The 21354-nt window shown below is 34.3% G+C and overlaps 3 protein-coding genes and 1 pseudogene across 3 annotated transcripts; 1 reads left to right on the forward strand and 3 right to left on the reverse strand.

Annotated features, from left to right (window-relative positions):
• Window positions 1–1895: 1895 nt before the first annotated feature.
• LOC145099818 (uncharacterized) lies at window positions 1896–4215 on the forward strand. The gene is made up of 6 exons (XM_079037341.1): window positions 1896–2235; window positions 3135–3312; window positions 3395–3492; window positions 3630–3726; window positions 3822–3907; window positions 4022–4215. The coding sequence occupies exons 1-6, from the start codon at window positions 2011–2013 to the stop codon at window positions 4073–4075; spliced, it is 738 nt and encodes a 245-aa protein (XP_078893467.1). The 5' UTR covers window positions 1896–2010; the 3' UTR covers window positions 4076–4215.
• A 337-nt stretch (window positions 4216–4552) lies between these two features.
• On the reverse strand, window positions 4553–6125 carry LOC145099880 (DNA-directed RNA polymerases II and V subunit 6B-like). The gene is made up of 6 exons (XM_079037398.1): window positions 5972–6125; window positions 5840–5873; window positions 5561–5739; window positions 5354–5405; window positions 4871–4938; window positions 4553–4766 (listed from the first exon to the last, which is right to left on the reverse strand). Exons 1-6 carry the CDS (start codon window positions 6004–6006, stop codon window positions 4697–4699), a joined length of 438 nt encoding a protein of 145 aa, XP_078893524.1. The 5' UTR covers window positions 6007–6125; the 3' UTR covers window positions 4553–4696.
• A 1854-nt stretch (window positions 6126–7979) lies between these two features.
• Window positions 7980–9977, reverse strand: LOC145051590 (uncharacterized). Its single transcript, XM_078999490.1, has 3 exons — window positions 8721–9977; window positions 8391–8640; window positions 7980–8281 (listed from the first exon to the last, which is right to left on the reverse strand). Exons 1-3 carry the CDS (start codon window positions 9975–9977, stop codon window positions 7980–7982), a joined length of 1809 nt encoding a protein of 602 aa, XP_078855616.1.
• A 2949-nt stretch (window positions 9978–12926) lies between these two features.
• On the reverse strand, window positions 12927–15024 carry LOC145051602 (protein FAR-RED IMPAIRED RESPONSE 1-like; annotated as a pseudogene).
• Between the last annotated feature and the right edge of the window lie 6330 nt (window positions 15025–21354).

The raw sequence follows: 21354 nt of genomic DNA on the forward strand, positions 1-21354 counted from the left end.
AAAAGACTCTATTTGAAGAAATAACCTCAAATATGACATCCTAAGCTCATGAATCCGAATATCCATCATAAAGATCCAATGGGTTAAGGTCTCTGGACCTCTTTGGATCCAGATCCAAAGCCTTAATACGAGAAGGGACCAAATGCTCATCAAATCAAGCCTCTAAAGGGTCTAGAAAACCCTAACTCCAAAGGTTAACACCATAACTGAAGAAGGATCGAATCTATACCTCAAATATGAAGTCCTTGGCTCTGAAATCTTTAGAATAGCACCCTCTTCAGCTCCCTCTTGCCTTGGTCACCTTCTTCTTACAAGGATAACAACACAAGGATCAAAAATGGCCTCTCCTTCCTCACAAACGCTCTAGCTCTCTTATGGTTTCTCTCTAGGGTCTGGTAGCTGCGACTGAAGGCTATAAGAGCCTTTAAATAGGTCCCAAACCCAAGAAATTAGGGTTTCACTTAACAGCGTGGACTCGCCGAGTCCACGAGTCGACTCGTCGAGTCCGGTCACTAATCCGGATAAGAACTCGCGATCCTACTCGGCGAGTCTAAGCATCAACTCGCCGAGTTCCTCCCCAAAACTCAAAATAAATGAATAATATGATATACCTGGGAATCCGGATGTTACAGGCTACTTCAGGTTAAACCAGAAAAACGACTTGATAGGGTAATATAATTTTCAGTTTGTATACATTTAATCCTTAATGTTTTTGTTCACATTTAGTCATTATAATAAGTTTCTTTAGATTTTGCTCACGACATCTTACATAAGATAAACTCGTCCCTCACTTATATCAATAACCTAATTCTCAAATCGATCAAATAATGGCAGTGACGTAGTTTTCTCTAAGCTGAAGATGTATTCGGCTTCGGTTTCATATATCTTCATAACAGACAACGAGATTCTTTATCTTGGGAGTGCAAAGTTGAGTTAGGATGAAGCAATCGCAAATAATCTCGTTGTCTGCTATGGAAATAGATAAAACTTTTCGCCAGGGTGTTATTTTGTATTGGAAGTGCAAATTATTTTAGCGTCTTCCTTAATTCTTTTGTGTTGGAAGTGCAAATTCGAGTTGGGAGGAAGTAATTACAAAGAATATTGTTGTCTGTTGTGGAGATAGTGAAATCGAAGTCGAAGACATCTTTTGCTTAGATAAAACTAGAGCACCCACATTATTTGAGCTATTTATGAATTAGGTTACTGATATAAGTGAATGATGAGTCACATATGAGAACATCTCATTAATTATTGTTCCACGCAGGATGCCCATGAGTAAAATCTGAAGAACTCAGTCATAATGACTAACTGTGTACCAAAACCTAAATATGTAAAAGAATATTGTTGTCTGTTGTGGAGATAGTGAAACCCAAGTCGAAGACATCTTTTGCTTAGATAAAACTTGAACACCCACATTATTTGACCTATTTAAATTCTTATGTTGAAGGAAGGAAATCTTTGGAAAGCTTTTAAAAATATGTGATTGAATAAGTCATTTTAAAGTTAAAAAGTAATCTCAAACACCATTATTCCTCTGCATAGTCAATGTCAGTTGACTTAGGGGGTGTTTGGCTTAGCTTTTCACAGTTCAAAAGTTTTTTTTTTGAAAAATTTACAAAAAATCAGGTTTTCCTGACTTTTCCAAAAAGTTTATTTTCCTTGTATCAAAACTCCAAAAGTAGTTTTTAAAACTAGTTTTCCCAAACATCTTTTGCTTTTTTTCTTTTTAAAAAAGGACTTTTGGCTGCGAAAAGCTAAGCCAAACACCCCTTAATATAAAAAAAGAAAAATAATAATAAAAAAAATTAAATAATCAAAGAACAAAAATAAATCTGGATTTACTAAATGGACACAAAATGAAACTTATTAAAAAAAAATTCCCAATTTACTTTGCAAAACATATTTAGTTCAAAACCCTCTTCCCCAATTTCATTCCGAATCAACGAACAAGAACCCTACATTTTACTCCAATTCACAACTGAAGCGTGAGATCCGTTTTTTGAAGGAAAGATGTCGAATCCACCGAATTCCTCTGCATCTTCTTCTTCCCAGTTCACATACTCCAACAACAATGGCTCATATTTTCCGATGCCCTTCCACCTTCAACAACCCCAAACATACCCTGCTGCAGCTCCTCCTCCTCCGCCTTCGGTCGTTCAATTCCCCGCTCCACCTCCCGCCTACGCTACTCCATCCACTTCTGTCCCTGGAGTCTACTTTCCCCAGTTCCAGCAGGTAATTTCTGTCAACCCTAATTAATTATTTCAGTTAAGCGTTGATCATTTAATGTTCGTACTTCCATGCCAGTAATTTGAAGAATTACAAGATGATTTTGGAACATTTAGCAATTACTAGCGTAGGGACTACGTAGGCTGCCCCATCAACCACAACGTTACTATCTGACACATATATTGTAGGATCAATTTGAAGGATTTAGAAACCTGCCTTTTCAATTTCCCCAAGTATATGCTCTTAAGTTTGTAACATATTTATCAATAGAAGTTTGAGACATCGAATGGGCCAAGAAAGCCCTAATGTTATTGGCCAAAAACTGATTGTTGCATTTCTTCGTAACTAAAGGAATTAGTTTTTCCTCCTAAACTATATAAGAATATAAGATCTTGACAGTTGACACTTGATCAAAACAAGGGTGTTTGAGTCAAAATATATGGCTTCAGAGAACACAGAGTTTCCAGTATAACTGTAAAATGATCCAAACCTTTCTATTGGCCAAGATAATCATTAAGAAATGAATCAATCATCTTGAACCATAAATCTGGCGAGGCTTATCTTTATAAACCTTCTCAACAAGAACATGATTAAGGAATGCTTTCCAGATATCAGCCAATGAAGTCTTCAATGGTTAGTTGCAGCTTGAGCAATCATAATACTTATTACAAGTCATTTTGACTCTGAAGCTAAGGCCTAAGGGTGTCATATTGTGGAATGACCAATAAAGATGCACAAAGAAACTCTACACAAAATTGTAATAATTGATCCAAGAACCAAGTGATTTCACAAAGTTTATCTGCAAAAGTAACAAAATACCAAACCCTGCAAACTGACTTTGTAAGAATCCCTCGTAACGTCTAACTGAAACCAAAAGAAATGTTTTTTTTTTTTTTTGAAAATAGGCACAACAGCTATTCCAAAGGGATGCACAAACAATTACACCTGAAGCTCTTGAAAGTGTAAAGGCTGCACTTGCAAGCAGTGAAGTGGAGCATAAAGCAGAGGTCAAAAAGAGAGCCATACCTCGTAAAGCAGCTGGTCAAGCTTGGGAGGATCCAACACTTGCAGAGTGGCCAGAAAGTGAGTTTTCTTCATCTGATTTGTAATTTTCTGATAGCAAAATCTCATCTTGTTGTTGATGATTGTAGTGATGTTTTTGCAGATGATTATCGTCTATTTTGTGGAGATCTTGGAAATGAGGTTAATGATGATGTTCTTTCAAAAGCTTTTCAAAGATTTCCTTCGTTCAACATGGCAAAGGTCAGTTTCTTATCTTTACATAAATCAATCAGTTATGTATGTACTATTTGTGTTTCTTTATCATTCAAATTTTCATTTTTTTTTAATTACAATGATACTCTTATATTGATTATTGTTTTTTTTGTTTACAAATTTAGGTTGTCCGAGATAAGCGAACTGGAAAGACAAAAGGGTATGGATTTGTGAGTTTTTCTAACCCAACCGATCTTGCTGGTGCTCTTAAGGAAATGAATGGTGAGTAACATATCATCTTTTTTCCCATAAAATATAAGTAGTATTAAAAATTTACCAAAAAAGGTAAAAATTGCATTTTTTTTTTCTTTTTGTAGGGAAATATGTTGGTAATCGGCCAATCAAACTGCGCAAGAGCAACTGGAAAGAGAGAACAGATGTCGAGGCCTTGGCCAGACAAAAGGTAATGTTGTAAAAAAAAATAGTTTGTTGCCTATTTATGACATTCACTGTTTACAATATTCCACTTATTTTTTTTAACTGTTGCTTGCTATTGTATTCTGTCTCTTGATTGCAGAAACATACACAGAGAAAAAAACAACTCCCGAAAAAGAGTGTCTTGCACAAGTGATTATGAACATATGCCCCCTTTGCTTTTTGACCTTTTTGTATTTTTGCATTCAGATGATAGACTGGTTTTCTGTTTGCATGTGTAAGGATAAATCTTTACTAAAAGAATTATAGAATGGTATTTTTTTATGCTGATTAAAACATGGTTGTACTTTCACTTTCTTATTTGACATACTCCAACAAAAAGTATCCATGTTTACACCTGTTAAGTTAATTATGCCTTTTTTTTGTATGATGTTAATCTGATTAAACTTGAATGCTCAATTGAGATGGAGATTCCCTAGAATTTGTTGGTTAATTTAGTCACTTGTTATTTTGCATCTCTTCAGCTGAATGGTGTTTGCCATATTGATGAAAACAGTGAAGCGCAAAACCTTGTATTTAACCATGTCTCTTGGCTTACCTGATTACTTGCATAAAACAAGATTTACAAAATATATATGATTGATTCTTGTTGGAAACAAAGATACAAAACAACTTGATAACAAAACCACCTTTCACAATTTTCAAATCATAATAATTCCAAGTTGAACATAAATATGCATCATGAAATGATAACATTTCAAATCATTTGTATCAACATAAGCCATCATAAACATGACATTCAGATGATTTATTTCAACTAGTCCCCACCAACTTGTCTCTTCCATGAATCCTCAACGATTAGTTCATCAACTCCCCAGTCTTCATAGCTGCAAACAAGAAAAAAAAAACATACAGATCATATAATCATATGATATCACACCATTTTTAAAATAAAAAGGGGTTGTGTGAGAATGGAAGATACGAATCTTACCTTCCATCCGGAAGGTATCGACGAATAGTGAAGGGTATCTTCCTCTGTCTAAGCTCCTTCATTGCAATCTATAATAAATTAAACAAAGACACTCATTCAGAATCCATAAAACAACAACCTGATAAATGATAATGGGTATTTGAGTATTTTTTCTAGTAAGAATGAGTAGGAAGTGAATTCCATTGGTAAAAGGATGATGTTTGCATTTTGCAACCAAATGCGGGATTTGAGTGAATATCCTTCATTCGAAAATAGTTTAACATTGTGGTGAATACCCTTCATACGAAATTCAAACATTCTATATGAAAGAAAAAGCCAAGTAATTTATCCCCAAACTTGACAAATAGTTTAACAAAAACATTCAACCAATGATCAAATAACGATATCTTCTAATGATTGTCATAAGAAAACAGACAAAGTTGGAATTTTTTTTTCAGAAAAAGAATAACAATGGTGGCGTAACCGCGTAAGAATCATCATTACCTCAAGGGGGTCAGTTTCACCCTCAAGCTCAACCATCACTGGAGCATTCATGCTGTGAATATACATAACAAACAAGAAAACACCATATGTCAAATCATTTCAAGCATTACCAATGAACAAGAACAAAACACATGTTTAAGAATCATATATTAGCTTTAATTGAATTGATTATCAAGTGCAGATGGAAAAAAAACAGCGAAATCAAACCTAATTTGAAGTGCACGGGTACCCAAGATTCTAGCCCTTTCATATTTCGTCATATACTTTATCGTCTTCCGAGGTTTTTCTACAGCTTCCTGTTCTTCCTTATCTTCGTTGTCACCTAAAAGTGGATCGGGAACGTCTTCTTCCACTTTATCTCCATCAATCTCTTCCTCAGCCCCTTCCTGAAAAAGGAATAAATTTGAGCACACAATCATTTATAATTAAGAGGTAATGCAATTTCATATAGAACTACTCATCAAAATTCAGAAACATTTTTCTTACATCGAGTTCGGGTTCGGCTGGCTCATCGTCGTAACTGCAAAACCAAGAGAAAATTGAAATATTTTTTCGAGAAATCAAATACGAGAGAAAGATTATTAGCAAACAGGAGATGATTATAGAGAAGCTGTTTACCCTCCAGCGTCCATATCATAGTCATCGTCGGCCATTTTATCAGAGAAAAACTCCTTTTCTCTTCAGACTAGTTTGATCGAAAGACGGTAACAAGATGAAGACTTATGTGAGTAAGTAGGGTTATAAACGAGTCTCAGAGAAAATAGGGTATGACTTAGTTAATAATAATAATAGAGAAATTAAATTGCCTCTTACCATTTCTTCCTACATTTATTCCTATCCAGTTAAATCAAGCCATTTGTCATCTTTTTTCCACCTCATCTAATTTATTAAGATATCCCCAAAATGTCCTCAGAGATAATTTAAAAATAAAAGAAAGACAAAACTTCAAAAATGGTCCCTGTGGTTTTCAGAAATATCAAGTTTAGTCCATAAGTTCAAAAAACCTCACAGATGGTCCCTGTGGTTTCAAAACTTTTAACAAATGGTCCTTCCGGCTCACTCCGTTAGCATTTCACCGTTAACTCATTTTTTAATAAAATATTGCAGGGGTAATTTCGTCATTTCAGTTGTAACCTCCTCTCTTTAAAAGAAATTGCATGTCCGATTTTTGGGCAAATCCTTTAGCTTCATCAGTCGATCATCTCTCCTCCTTTCCACTGTTGCTCGACCGTTGCACCCTTCACGACATCCAATCGCTTCTGATTCAAAGATGGTGACTTGCAGATGTGGGAATGAAGCAACGAAGATCACTTCATGGACGGATCGTAACCCTGGAAGGCAATTTTGGAACTGTAAAAGATGTGGTTTCATTCGATGGTCTGATCCCCCTATGTGTGCTAGGGCATTGGTGGTGATTCCATGTTTGATAAGATCAATGAATCGATTGGAGGAGAGGGTCGCCATTGTAACTGCAGAATTGTAGAACTACCAGCTGATGTTGTTTTGTTCATGGGTGTTTTTTTTTGGTATTATTTTAATCTCTAAGTATCTTCTGAAGGTTTGGATGGTAATGGAGTTTTGGTTTTTGGTTTGTAACCATTGCAGGGTTTTTTTTATTTTAATCGGATAGGGGTTTTTTTGCTTTCAGTTTATGTAGGTGGTTTTGGAATTGGTGTTGCTGTATTTGGTTTATGTATCAGATTAATGTGTAATGCAGTGGTAATGGTAATGGTAATGGAATGTAGTTTGTTATAGTTCATTGTTCAATTTCTTGAATGTTTTTGAAATGTAATTGTTAAGTGTATTGTAATTGCATCTTGAAGATGGTTTTCATTTGCAATTGAAATGTACATTGTTATTAATTGATCTGTGAAGTGAAGGGTAGTACACAAAACATATTAATTCATCACCAAAAAGTGCATACACACCATTACATTCAAAGTTATAAAGTTCTTAACACAACCATGATGCAAATTTTTAAAAAGACCTACAACACAAGCATTACATGCAAAGTTTTCAAGTTCTTAACACATCTTCAAACAAGTACACATTACATAAGTTTCTAAATACCTACAACACCAACATCCTAATAACCACTAAAAAGTCAATTTTCAGCCTCCTCCAACTTCACCACTGCCTCCCTGCCCTTTACATGTTCTGGAATTGTGCCCTTTGTTATGACACTTTGAACAAGTGACTGCCAAATATTTCCTGCTCAATCTACCAGCTTGGCTGTTTGGCTCATCAACACCCCTTCTTCTCTTCTTCTTAGGCCTCCCAACCTACACATGTTGATATACTATAGTTAAAATTGAATTCATTCCATGTTCACATGTATACTATATATTTGGTGTACTTTAAATACAAACCTGTGTCTTATGTTTTGGTGGAAGTAAAGTGAATGGGCAGTCACTTTTAGGCCACATTGTACGTCCATTCAATGGATCAATTTTGTTGAAATACATGGCTTTCCATGTTGATAACCTATAGCAAGGATGGACCCATTCATCAACATGTGGGGCATTTTCACCATTTTCAATTTTGTCCCATATAGCACAAACAGCATGTCTACATGGGAAACCTGTAATCTCCCAAAACCTACAACTGCAACTTTGATCATTCAAATTTACCACATATTGGTCTTGCCATGTGCTTGCCATGTGCTTGCCACTTGGTACTTCCCTGCCCCATTGTATTTAGCCACATACTTTGATGCATCAGCCTTAATCTTTTCAAACAGTGTAGTTGCAGTAGGGGTTAAAAGTCCTTCACACTTATCTATTTCCTTTTGCACCACACATAACCTCTTCATGAGATACTCTCTAATATACTCTAAGCAAGTGATAATAGGTTTATCCCTACCTTCATCTAGCTTTGAATTGAATACCTCACAAAGGTTATTCAACAAACAATCAGTATGTGCCCTTCCTGAATAATATATAGACTGTCTAATATATATTAACAGAAGACAATTACACATATAGTAAACACACAAAAGGGAAGATTAACATTTCTCAATAAATTTCTAGAAACTTACCACTAAAGTGAGATTTAGCCCAAGTGTTTGCTGGGATCTTAGACACCCAAGCATGAGCCTCTGCATTGATCTTCTTCAACTCATCCATTGCTCTGTTAAAATGATTGACTGTTGTTGCTCTACCACACTCCCAAAGCTGGTCACTTAAGTCTTTTCCTTTCCATTGCTTCTTCATGTTTTCCTGGATATGCCTCAAACAGAACCTGTGTTCTGCACTAGCGAATACTTTCTCCATTGTTGGTATTATTCCCTAAACAAAAGTCAATGTAATCAACATTAGTTAACCAAATGTATTTAGTAAAGGTAATAAAAAAGTTAGGTGGTACACACCTTTTGTCTATCTGAAATGAAGGTAAAGTTTGAATTTGGTCCCAGATCCAGATCTTCTCCTAACAGTTCCAAGAACCAGGTCCAGCTACTTGTTGATTCTGTCTCTACCACTGCATATGCTACAGGGTATATGCCATTGTTTGAGTCCAACCCTACAGCAGTTAACACTTGCCCAGGGTAAGGGCCCTTCATGAAAGTACCATCCAGACCTAGAAAATCTCTTAATCCAGATTTGAATCCTAACTTCAATGCACCTAAACAGACATATATTCTTCTAAAAGTTCTTGTGGTAACAAACAGGGAGGTTTCTGGATACACATCAATCCGAACTGTTGTACCAGGATTAGTGTTGAGTAGCTCCAACACATGATCCCTCAAAAATCCATACTGTACTTGATAGTCCCCACTAATGATACGCTCAGCCATTGACTTTGCCCTAGCGACCTTTTGCAATGACATTCCTACCTCCAGTTTCTTGCACAACTCTTCGTGTAAAGCTTTCACTGGAATTTTAGGGTTACTCTGTATTTGTTGAACAATTAAGTTTGCTACGTATCTGGAAGTGCAAGCTTTAACCGCCTTTGTTTGCAAACATTTATGCTCATCCTGTACTGTTTTCACCAACCAATCCTGATTTTCATTAGCCCTCGATATTTGGACTGCCCATGGACATGTACCTTTATTGGCAATTACATCTTTACCCTTGCACTTTGCCCTACTTCTGGTTGAGGGCCCACCACTATCAACTCCTGTAGAAGGCTTACTTACAACACCTTTACATTTCACCCTAATCCGGATTTTGTCATTTTTGGCTAGGTATAAAGACCTCCTTGTTGCTACAGCATGTGAGTTCATGTAGTTTTTAACATCAACCTTGGTTTTGAAGACCTGACCAATCTGAAATGGTTTAACATGAACCTCTCCATGTGAGCATGTACTTGACTTACTCAACTCTTTTAGCAGTCTCTTCCTATCATCTTCATGAAATCCTGCAAATTGATAATCATCAGTGGCAATAACTTCCAACTCATTATCAAAGTCAACCACTCCAATCCCATCATCTTTTGAATGATTGTTCAAGATTCCATGTTCATCTACATCAACAGCATTATGGAATTCACTCATGTCTACATCTACATCAAATTGTATGTTAGACTCATCCACATTGTATTCACTGTCATCAGAATCATCTCCACTATCCTCAGAACCATGGCCACTCTTAGAGTAGAAAGCATCTCCACTATCATCACTCACCATACCCTCTAGATAATCCACTTATGGTTGTTTTTCAAATGAAGTTTGAACATTAAACTCAACATCATAATCAACATAAAGTGAGTAATCCTCTACAAATGGTTCATAGTCATCAACTGTTGTAGTATTAGCTCCATCATCAGCTTGGCAGCTTGGTTCCTGTACATGGTAAGTTCCTAATTGTTCTTCAGTTTCAACTGCACTAGTGATCACTTCTTCTTGAGTTTCAATTTCATGATTCACCACTTCCTTTTGAATGACATGACTTTGTTTACCTTGTGACCTTATAAATGGTAGAATACTCTTTGAGTAATCATGGCCTTCATCAACATCTAACACTTGTGACTGCTCATAATCAGGGTTCATAGACTTGTTTAGATCAAGCTTTCTACTACATGAGCCTGCTTCTCTCCTACAAGGTTTATTTCTATTCATTTCAGGTGACACACTATCAGGCTCCAACTCTTCAATAACAACTTTAGAAGGAGACTTGTAATAACTACCTACCCTTGTCTGACCAGTTTCAATATACACCCTAATAAGTCTGTGTTTAGGGACATATGATACCATTTTAAGTACATCTTGATCATTACCTAAAGGCATTAAGCCATAGTCCAAAGGGTATTCAGGGATACAGAAATGGTAGTAAAGGGTTTGCTCAGTTTTGTACCCTAGATCCCAATTTCTGCAGCTTAAAACCCTAAATCCCAATTTCTGTTCTTGCTTCTACGATGGGAATGAACCCGATGACTAAACCTGTAACTGGTTATCTTCTTGGGAGAGGGACGGGTAGTGATGTGCAAGCAAGTAATCATTTCATATTAAAGAGAGGAGGTTACAACTGAAATGACGAAATTACCCCTGCAATATTTTATTAAAAAATGAGTTAACGGTGAAATGCTAACGGAGTGAGCCGGAAGGACCATTTGTTAAAAGTTTTGAAACCACAGGGACCATCTGTGAGGTTTTTTGAACTTAGGGACTAAACTTGATATTTCTGGAAACCACAGGGACCATTTTTGAAGTTTTGTCTAAAAGAAAAGAAAATCACGTAATCTACCTTCATCTCCAACGTATCCAAGCTTTCTTTCCGTCTGGTATGTTCCGTTCTACTTCAATCGGCATCTTCAATCCCGAAATTCTCAGAACCAATCGACCTCTTCAAACCCAAAAAGCATGTTAATTTTACCCTTATGATTGAAACCTCCTTCCAGCCAAACAGGGGAAGATTTCAATTCTCGGAGGTGCTACTCCTTACATGTTGCGGTGTTGCTAGGGAAGATGAAGAATCAGATGGTCAGAGTTATGGGTGGTTAATTTCAATATCAAAACGATTTCTAGGGTTTGTTTCAGGGGATTAGGACTGATTCTTGGTGGGATAAATGGAGGATCTTGATGGTTTATAACCAGGTATTCGATTTCATAGATTAGGGCCGGTTCTTCTTTATATTTTCCCTTTTCCTCGCTTGTGTTATTTTCTTTTTACAATTCAACATAGTTCGGTCTCCTACATTAGACGTTGATCATGAATTTGAGAAGCTTGTTAACTGTATGCATCTACCGAGGTAATAACACTTCTTTCCATTGGTTGTTTCCTAACCAACTTAAATTCCTTCATTTTACGTGTTTTGTAACCGGGTATTTGAAACACTTAGATTATTGATGAAGGTATCCTCAAATGGCACCAAAAAAGTACTGTGGAATTAATTCTACAAATATAAATATGGAAACAAGCTTTCAGAAGATAATGTCACAGATCATATCCAATAAATATCAACAGAATGCAGGAACCCGAATTCCAACTTATTCCAAACTTCATTCGGAATGGATCAAACATAAAAGGATATTTTGTTTGGTCCTTCTTGGATCTATTTGAGGCTACTGGTGGCTTTACTTATAGTTTTGGTCTGTTGATCCAGATGATAAGGAGTTTACACAAAGGTGATAAGTTGGAAATCAATTCATAAGAAGACATGGGTAAAATGGTCAATTCGGATTAAGTTTGTTATGAGATGTAGTTATATGAAAAATGTTCTATTCTTATCTTTTGAACCTTGTGATAATCATTATTGAGATTGTTTATACGAGATTGGTTTAATATAGCAATGTAGTTTACTTTTGTAAACACTTTACATGAGTTGTATTTTTGCATCTGGAATCAAATGTTCATTAGTTTCATTTCTCATTTAGGACACAAATGCCCTTGAATTTGTTCTTTGTAAACCTGGAAAAAAATGTACAAAGCTTCCATTTTGTAAATCTGGACAAAAATGCCCTTGGGTTAGAATGGGCATAACTCAATCAACTGTAGTTGGATTTACTTGATTTTTTTTCCAGCATGTAGTTTAGAGTTTGTGCTTCATTTTAGACCATACAAACACATCTTTTGGTTACATATTGAATCAGATATGGGCCCGGAAAGACTGCGTATCAATGCTGTTTAATTTCTGTTTCAATACTTACTTTTTTTTTGCAATCTTCCCCCCTTTTAAAAATGCACATAACTCAGTCATATGAAGTCGGATTTACTTGATTTTTTTCCAGCATGTAGTTTAGAGTTTGTACTTCATTTTAGACTATACAAACACATCTTTTGGTTACATATTGAATCAGATATAGGCCCGGAAAGACTGCGTATCAATGCTGTTTTAATTTATGTTTCAGCACTTACTTTTTTTTTTTTTTTTTTTTTTTTTTTTTTTTTTTGCAATCTGTCCCTCTACTTATCTTCTTGTAACATATTTTGATCCTAAATAAAATAAAATCATAATAATTCAATAAAGAACCAATGTACCCTTTATTTAGAAAGCAAGAAGTGCAATTCGTAACACTATCACAATGTCATTCGGTTCTTTCAAAATCATTAAACGCAAATTAAATGAAACTAAAAAATAATCTTTTTTCAAAAAACCTATTTTATACTATTTCCACCTACTCCTCGATCTTTATCATTCAAACCGGTACATTAAGATCAAAGTGGTAGCTCGGCTCGTTATTATAGGAATTTGCTCCATGCTCACGACTTGAATCCATTTGATCTTGTTGTATGTTGTTCGTTTTTTCACGTACCTAAAAAAACTCGGTAATTATAAACTACGTTAACCAAATTAAAAAATATAAAAAACTAAATAGATAAAATATTACATTTTTCTTTGTTTTCTTCTTCATAACTTGTTCTACTCTAGATTCTTTTCTCTTTGATGGTGGACGGCCTTTACTACGCACTTGCAAGGGTGGTAACAACTTCGTAGTCGAGTCTGAAACACGAACATCTTCAACTACCAAATTGATGTTACTACTACAACCCCAAATTGAATCATCATTTAACTTTTCTTTAGCCATATTTACACGACTTAGCAAGTATTCATACTTTTCGCGGGAATTAGCAATATGCGCAACCTCGTAAAAATTGGAACACAAGTGGTCAAATTGTTTAGCATTTTCACCACTCATCAAATCTTCATAACAATTTATCACTAAGTAGTGTCCATGCTTCACATCTTTCCTCCACCGAGACAAAATATACCGTGGATGGATTTCTTTAACATCCTTCTCAATCAATATTTTCACTACATGCCTACAAATAATTCCTCGAAACTCAAACAAATGACAAGAACATTGTATATCACATTCAGTCTCATCATAACTAACGATATAAACAACTCTTTTTTTAGAATCTCCATGTTTCCCTTCCAAAATATATGTGACATGAAATACATAGCGAGCACCATCTATTTTGACCAATGAAGAATTGCAAAACAACATACCTCGCAACTTATCTTGAAACAACTTAAATATTGCATTTGTGTATGCTTCTTGAAACTGTCTCTCAAAATAAAACCCGGTTACTAATTTATATGAACAATTGAGAGACTCAAAATCAACCTTATTTTCTTTTTCAATCTTGTTTTTCAGTGCATTGTCATATTGCTCAACAAATTGTGGTAATGAGGTTTTAGAATTAACATATGCATCAAAAAAAGCATTCATGCTTTCACTTCTTTGCGTAGTAGACATCCCTGCCCAAAAAAGTTTTCTTTTACATATATCGGCACCCAACGCATTCGCTTGTTAAATAAAGAACTTAACCACTCATTTTTTTCAAGTGCATACTTTTCAACCAGCTTGCACCAGCCATCTTCAAACTCTTGAGTGTCCGTAGACTCATATACAAGGGTTTTTAGAGTCTTCTTTATTACTTTATATTGAGGCAACCTACTTAACTTTTCAGGAATCTTTTTCATAATATGCCAAAGACAAAGACGATGATGAGATTCAGGGAATACCTGTGACACAGCTCCTTGTATTGATCGACATTGATCTGTTATTATTGCTTTTGGTGCCCGTCCATGCATGCATTCTAACCATGACTTGAATAACCATACATATGTTTCTATGTCCTCTCGTGAAAGCAAACCACATCCAAATAAGATAGATTGCCCATGGTGATTTATTCCAACAAAAGGCGCAAACGACATATTATATTTGTTAGTCAAATATGTGCTATCAAACGAAATAACATCCCCGAATGACTCGTATGCTGCCCTTGACCTTGCATCTGCCCAAAATACATTTCGCATACGACCTTCATCATCCATATCAATCACGTAGAAAAAATTTGAACTCCTTTTTTGCATACGGACAAAATAATTACGAAGTGCCTCGGCATCCCCAAGCCCAAGTCTTAGTTGTCTTACTTTTGTGATGTAAGATCTACAATCTGTCTCGCCAAAAGGCAAATTATCATACCCTTTCGCTTCAACAACTAACGAGTGAAAACTTTTATTTAACGGAATTCCAGCATAATCATTCAATTCAAGTCTTCTCTTAGCATATGAATCCATTTTCTTATGTGATCGTTGGAAACGAGATTTTTATGGACTTAAAGCATGATTATGTTCAAGAAAAACACTAGAGATAATGCATCTCCCATCACCATATGCAATTACGCTAATTTTTGCTTTACAATTTGTTTTAGTGGTCTTTTTATATGGTTTTCTTGTTTTAGGAACATATACCCCTCCTCTAGCACATCCAAGTGAATAGTATGTTTTAGCACACGAATCTTTTGTTCTTGTACTAGATTTCCGTATACCAAATCCAGTCTGGAAGGCATATGCTTTAAAGTAATTGTAAAGGTCTTCTTCTGAATCAAACTTCATTCCATCTTTAGGAATTTTTGTATGCCCTTCAACTGAATTTGCAGCCTCTTCAACTGAAATTGCAACATTTTCTACTGAAACTGCAACATTTTCTACTGAATTTGCAGTCTCTTCAACTGAATTTGAAGCCTCCATGCTGATCAAATATCGAATATTTTATTAACAACAAACCAAAGATTTTATCAATAATAAAGTAGAGGCCATCCCAAATTTTATTAATATATTTTTTGTAAATTGTAAATTAATTTTGTTAATATACCGTGTAATGAATATGATTTTGTAAAATATAACCACGGTTGTAAACCTTATCAGAAATCTTATGAATATTATAAAATAATTTGAGAAAACATTATATTATTAAAGGAAGTCAATTTTAGTTTGTACGTTACTTTGGCTGTAAGCTTCTCACTTAATTAAACTATATAAATACGAACTATGAGCATTCATTGCAAATACCTGATTGACTGATTGTTGCTGATAGTTTGCCTTTTTGATTGTTGCTGCTTTGATTGTTGATGCTGTCGTTGGCTTTGCAATTGTCGCCGGCAACAGAGTAGACGAGAATAAGGGTTTGGCAAGGAATCGGTATCTGCGCACGTTCATGTGATAATCTTACGTGATTTTTTTTTTCTTTTTTCTCAATTACCTTATTAAGGGCACTATAGGAATATCAAATTAAATTAGATGAGATGGAATATTGATGACAAATGGCATAATTTTAATGGGTAGACATATTAGTAGGAAGAAATGGTAGGCGTCAATTTAATTTCTCATAATAATAATTTTGTTATTTTTTATAGATAAAATTACAAATTTGGTCCCCATGGCTTGTTAAAAACTATAGAAAAGGTCTTGATCTTGTATTATTCTCCGAACCACAATTTTCTTTTTTATTGTTTTGTTCCCCCAAAACTTTAATTTTTGTGAATTTGGTCGACAAACAACCTAAATGACAAATATTCCCCTATGTTAGTTTCCTTGCACCAAAAGCACTCTATAGATGTTATTTTTAAAAGAATTAGTTTTGTCATCCAAAAAGAGGTTGCGACACAGCTTGTTGTTCGTTTACTCGCTACGACTATGTAAACGTTTTCATTATTTATATTGAAAATATTAATTTAAATCTAATTTACTTCTTTATTTTGTTATTATTACAAAAACCACAAATCCACAAATCTCTCTCTCTCTCTCTCTAACAAGGTACTATGTCGATCAATGTGCACAGATCATTATTCTTTCCTCCAGAAAACCTTTTATCGGTTTCGATTGGAAGCTTTAGGCTAAGGGGTATGGTCACACTCAACCCATTCAAAAAGTGATGTCACCTCAGTGTCATGTCAGCTCCACTACAAATCAATTACCAAACCACTGGCTCTTTGAAATGGTTACCACTTCATATCATTTTTTTATATTAGAATAAATTAAAAAATAATAATTAACAAAAAATAAAAACATAAACATTAATTAAATACATTTTACATTAATTAAAAAAACAAAAATTTAAACACTAAATTACTTTAAAAACATAAACATTTAAAACCAAAATTACTAAAAAAAACACATAGAAAATATTATTCGTCGCCATTGCCATTCGCGTCGCCACCGACCCCGTTTTCGTCATCTGCGTCCTCATCCTCGTCGTCGTCATTGACATCGTGTTATTGGAATTGCCTTTGTCATATATGCTCAGTCAAATCATAACGTAGATTGTGATGCATTTCACTGTTTTGTATTTCCAAAAATCCTGTGAAGTATGACAGGCTGCTAACTTGTATTACTGCAGGTGGATTAAGCATATCGTCCGGAGTATACAAACAAATAGCCTTATCATCTTCTTCTATTATCATGTTATGTAAAATAACAAAAGCAGTAAGCACCTTCGTCAAATTTGCCATATCCCATGACTATGTCAGATGTTTGATAACGTGTCACTTTTGTTTGAGGACTCCAAACGCCCGTTCCACATCATTCCTTGCTGATTCTTGTGCTAACTTGATCAATTTTCGTTATTCATCAGCTGGAAAATGAGTACAACTTGTCAAATGTAGCGTACTCTGCATATATCTCATCACCAAGGTAATACCCATAAGTATATTGATGTTCATTCACAACGAACAACATGTTTGGTGCTTTACCCTGTCAAATGTAGCCTACTAGGATATATATATATATATATATATATATATATATATATATATATATATATATATATATATATATTGTGGTTGAAAATGAAAATTATGTAAGATGATGATAAATGTGTAATTTAAAAAATCATGGAAGTAAATCAAGTTAAAAGTTAAATTATAAGAACATTGGACAATTAGAATGTATTATATGATACAAAACGACGTAGTATAGTATATTTGGATACCAAAGGTTATATATATATATATATATATATATATATATATATATATATATATATATATATATATATATTGTTTTAAAGTGTAATCAATTTATGTTTTGAGTTAAAGATTGCAAAAAGTTTTTATTTATTTATTTATTTATTTTAAATTGGTTTTAAAGTTAAATTGAGCTTCGCGTCCCTTGCTATTTCTTACTGTTCATAAACAATGTTTCCATACGGATAATGACTTAAAAGGGTAATGTATTTTCTGATTTGTACACATTTAGTCACTGATTTTTTTTTCGTCTACATTTACCCCTTCAACTTGTTAAACTGTACACATTTAGTCCTTATGACCGACTACTTCAGGTTAGCCGGTAAAAATGACTTAATAGGATGATATATTTATCACTTTGTACACATTTAGTTCTTAATATTTTTGTACACATTTAGTCCTTAATTTTTTTTTTTTGCAAAATAAGTTATTTTTGTTTTTGTACTCATTAAATACTTATAAATGATTTATTTAGTTTTTTCTCATGAAATCTTACATGGGAAATTCATTAATGAAGTGTTTGGGCCTTTTAATGCTTATGTCCATCGCAGTCTCGACTACTTGGTTGCTTAGATCATGTGTTCTGAACGTCATAATTCTTCATACAATCTCGGATTTAACGATCTTTATATCCATGCATTCGTATTTTAGTCCACTACAACTTTTATTTAGATTACTCTCATTAAAAAAATAATATATTTTTACTTACGATTTTTATATCCATACGTAGGGGCGGATTTAGCCTAGTCCCGGTGTTGCACCAGCAACAACTGTTTTTTTGTCCGCAGTGGAAAATTTTTGATTTTTTTTCGTTTATAGCTATTTTTCATGTATCAACAACACTTATTTCATCTCAGCAACACTTACTATGTATTCCTGCGTCTACCCCTGTCCATACATTTTTATGAATGCATGTATGGATGTTTTTTTTTTTTAAATCGTAAATAAAAATATATTACATTTTAACGGGAGTAATCTTAATGAAAAAATGAACACGTGGATATAAAGATCGTTAAAATCTTATATCGTATGAAGAAGTTATGACGTTAGAATACAAGACCTAAGCCAAACCACAAGACATACGCAATCAAGTAGTCGAGATCATGTTGGACATAACCATCAACAACCCCAAACAACTCATCAATGATTGTTCCACGTAAGTTGTCGTAAGAAAAACCTAAAGAAATCATTTATAAATACCGAGTGAGTACAAAAAAAGGACTTATTTGAAAAAAAATGCTAAGGACTAAATATGTACAAAAATATTAAGGACTAAATGTGTACAGAATGAAAAATATATTACCCTATTAAGTCATTTTTCCCGGCTAACCTGAAGTAACCGGTCATAAGGACTGAATATGTACAATTTAACAAGTTAAAGGGGTAAATGTGGACGAAAAAAAAACTCAGTGACCAAATGTGTACAAATCGAAAAATACATTACCCTTTTAAGTCATTATCCCTTCCATAGGGTGTGGTTTTGATTATTGTCCGACCCTAATTTTTTTTAATCCTTCAACATTCTTCATTTCTTACCATTTGCACCACCATGTTAACCCTTTTACAAATTTGGCAAGATTTTCTCCCTTTTAATCTTTGTCATATCCAAAAAAAAAATTAACAAGGATGAGATTTTAATTTCTTTTATGATTTTAGTAATTTTTTTCAAAAAAATTCCAAAACTTTTTTATAACTTTAGTTTTCTATTTTTTAAATATAGTTTTGTAGAAAACATCTTCATTTATATGGTTTCTTTCTAAAACCTTTTGTTTTTTCCATTTTTGTTTTACATATTTGTTTGATGATGGCAAATTTGTAAAAAAAAAATAAAAGTTGGTGATACATTGGATTCAAAGCTTTATGTAGAACGTGAGGTGGGAAGTTTAGAGGTTGTTTGTTTACCTCTTAATTGAAAAATTAAGAAGTAATCTCTTAAAAATTCAGATACCAAGTGTTTGGTAGTCTCTTATTTTTTGTCTTTTAAATTAAAAAAAGCCTCTTAATTTCTCAACTTGAGGTTGTATCTGAAAAGAATAAGTCACACGTGTTTCCAATTTTGCCCAAAAACGTTGTCACACCCCAAAACCAAGAACGGCGGAAACGTTCTGGGGTGGAGGACGTCATGTACAGTATCACAACAATGAAAAGTAGTAAATAAGCAACAACATCATCCATTGCATTAATAATATAATTATTATACAAGTGTGTTATGTCAAATTTTGATAAACACTAAAGCATAAATCAAAATGAAAGATGCGTCTTGAATGAGCTCCATCTTCTCTATCCTTGCATCGGTACATGTCTATGATGACCTGAGGATACAACTAATTTTGAAAGCGAGTATAAACTTTGAAGCTGGTGAGATCATAAGTATTTTAGTGTCTTAATTTGTATGTAAGAATTTGTATGTAAGAATTTGTATGTATATGAATTGTAAGTATTGAAAATGTATGTGAATCGTAAGTATTGAAAATGTATGTAAAACAACTGTAAACGTTTGAAAAACTCTAGAAATCCCTATGATTCCTACTATTATAACAGGGAGTCTTCTACCAAGACTTAACTGATCTATATGTAGTCTTCTAGCAAGGCATCTAGTGTCTGTGTGTGTCTCTTGTAAGAGTGTGTATTTTCCCAAGTCTGACTATTATTAACCAAAAAGATAGTTTCTACATTACCGTGCGTCGTGTGAATGTTCACGAAGTGAATGTAATGGGAAAATGAAATAGTACTACGGTGTAGTGTCGAACTACAACCGTACCAATTACCTTAAGTCTAGGGTAATACTTCTAAGTACTGTAGCATTTGTAATAAATAACTACATCGGTACTCAACTTCCTTATTTGAGGGATAAGGTATAATGTGATGTCTAGATCCCAGACTATACGCTCCCTTATCAAAGGGATTTTGGGACCTACCCACGACCCCTGCATATATGCAAGCCATGAGCATCCACATTACTATGATCATGTATACCCGATATAACGATCACAATTGCGTTGTGATTTATCGGTATAGTTAGATCTTGAACTGGTTCCATGCTATAACACCTAGTGACGTCTGTTCTATGTATATGTAAGCATACTCATGTAAGTGTGATCATGTAAAAGTATATGAACGAATTCCTTTGCTACCCAAAGGTACTGAACTGACTGAAAGGAACTATTATGTTCATATATGTATACATGATATATAACTAATGTTTAAACGACCTTCGGACGGGTACCCGATATCCCACCAGACCACATCCAAATCGAGGAAAAGGAAACAGGGTGGATAGCCTTCCTAAGTCTTTTAAGCATTACTTATATAACCATACATATATAGGCATGCTTATAACAGAATCTCTATATAAACGTAAGCATGTAATTGTACTCATGTCAGTGTGATCATGTAATAGTATAGTAATGTACTGTAATGTTCTACGTGTGCTAGCTGTAATGTGTGTTCTCTCTCTATCTAGCATGTATAGTAATGTACTGTAATGTTCTAGAAAGTATTGACTCATGAATGAAGTGACTCATTGTATGATATCGCGTTCTAGTAATAGTTCTAGTATCTTCCTAAACTACCCATATGGTAGTTTACTAGTAATCTAATTGGTACGAATGGACCTGGATGTATACCCTTGCTACCCAAGGGCATTGGATGAACTGGAAGGACCTTTTATGACTATATATGTACACATGATATATAACTAATATTTAAACGACCTTCGGACGGGTACCCGATATCCCACCAGACCACATCCAAATCGAGGAAAAGGAAACAGGGTGGATAGCCTTCCTAAGTCTTTTAAACATTACTTAT

Source organism: Lactuca serriola, chromosome 1, assembly GCF_051521515.1.
Source record: "Lactuca serriola cultivar US96UC23 chromosome 1, Lser_US96UC23_V15, whole genome shotgun sequence".
Classification (NCBI taxonomy): Eukaryota; Viridiplantae; Streptophyta; class Magnoliopsida; order Asterales; family Asteraceae; genus Lactuca; species Lactuca serriola.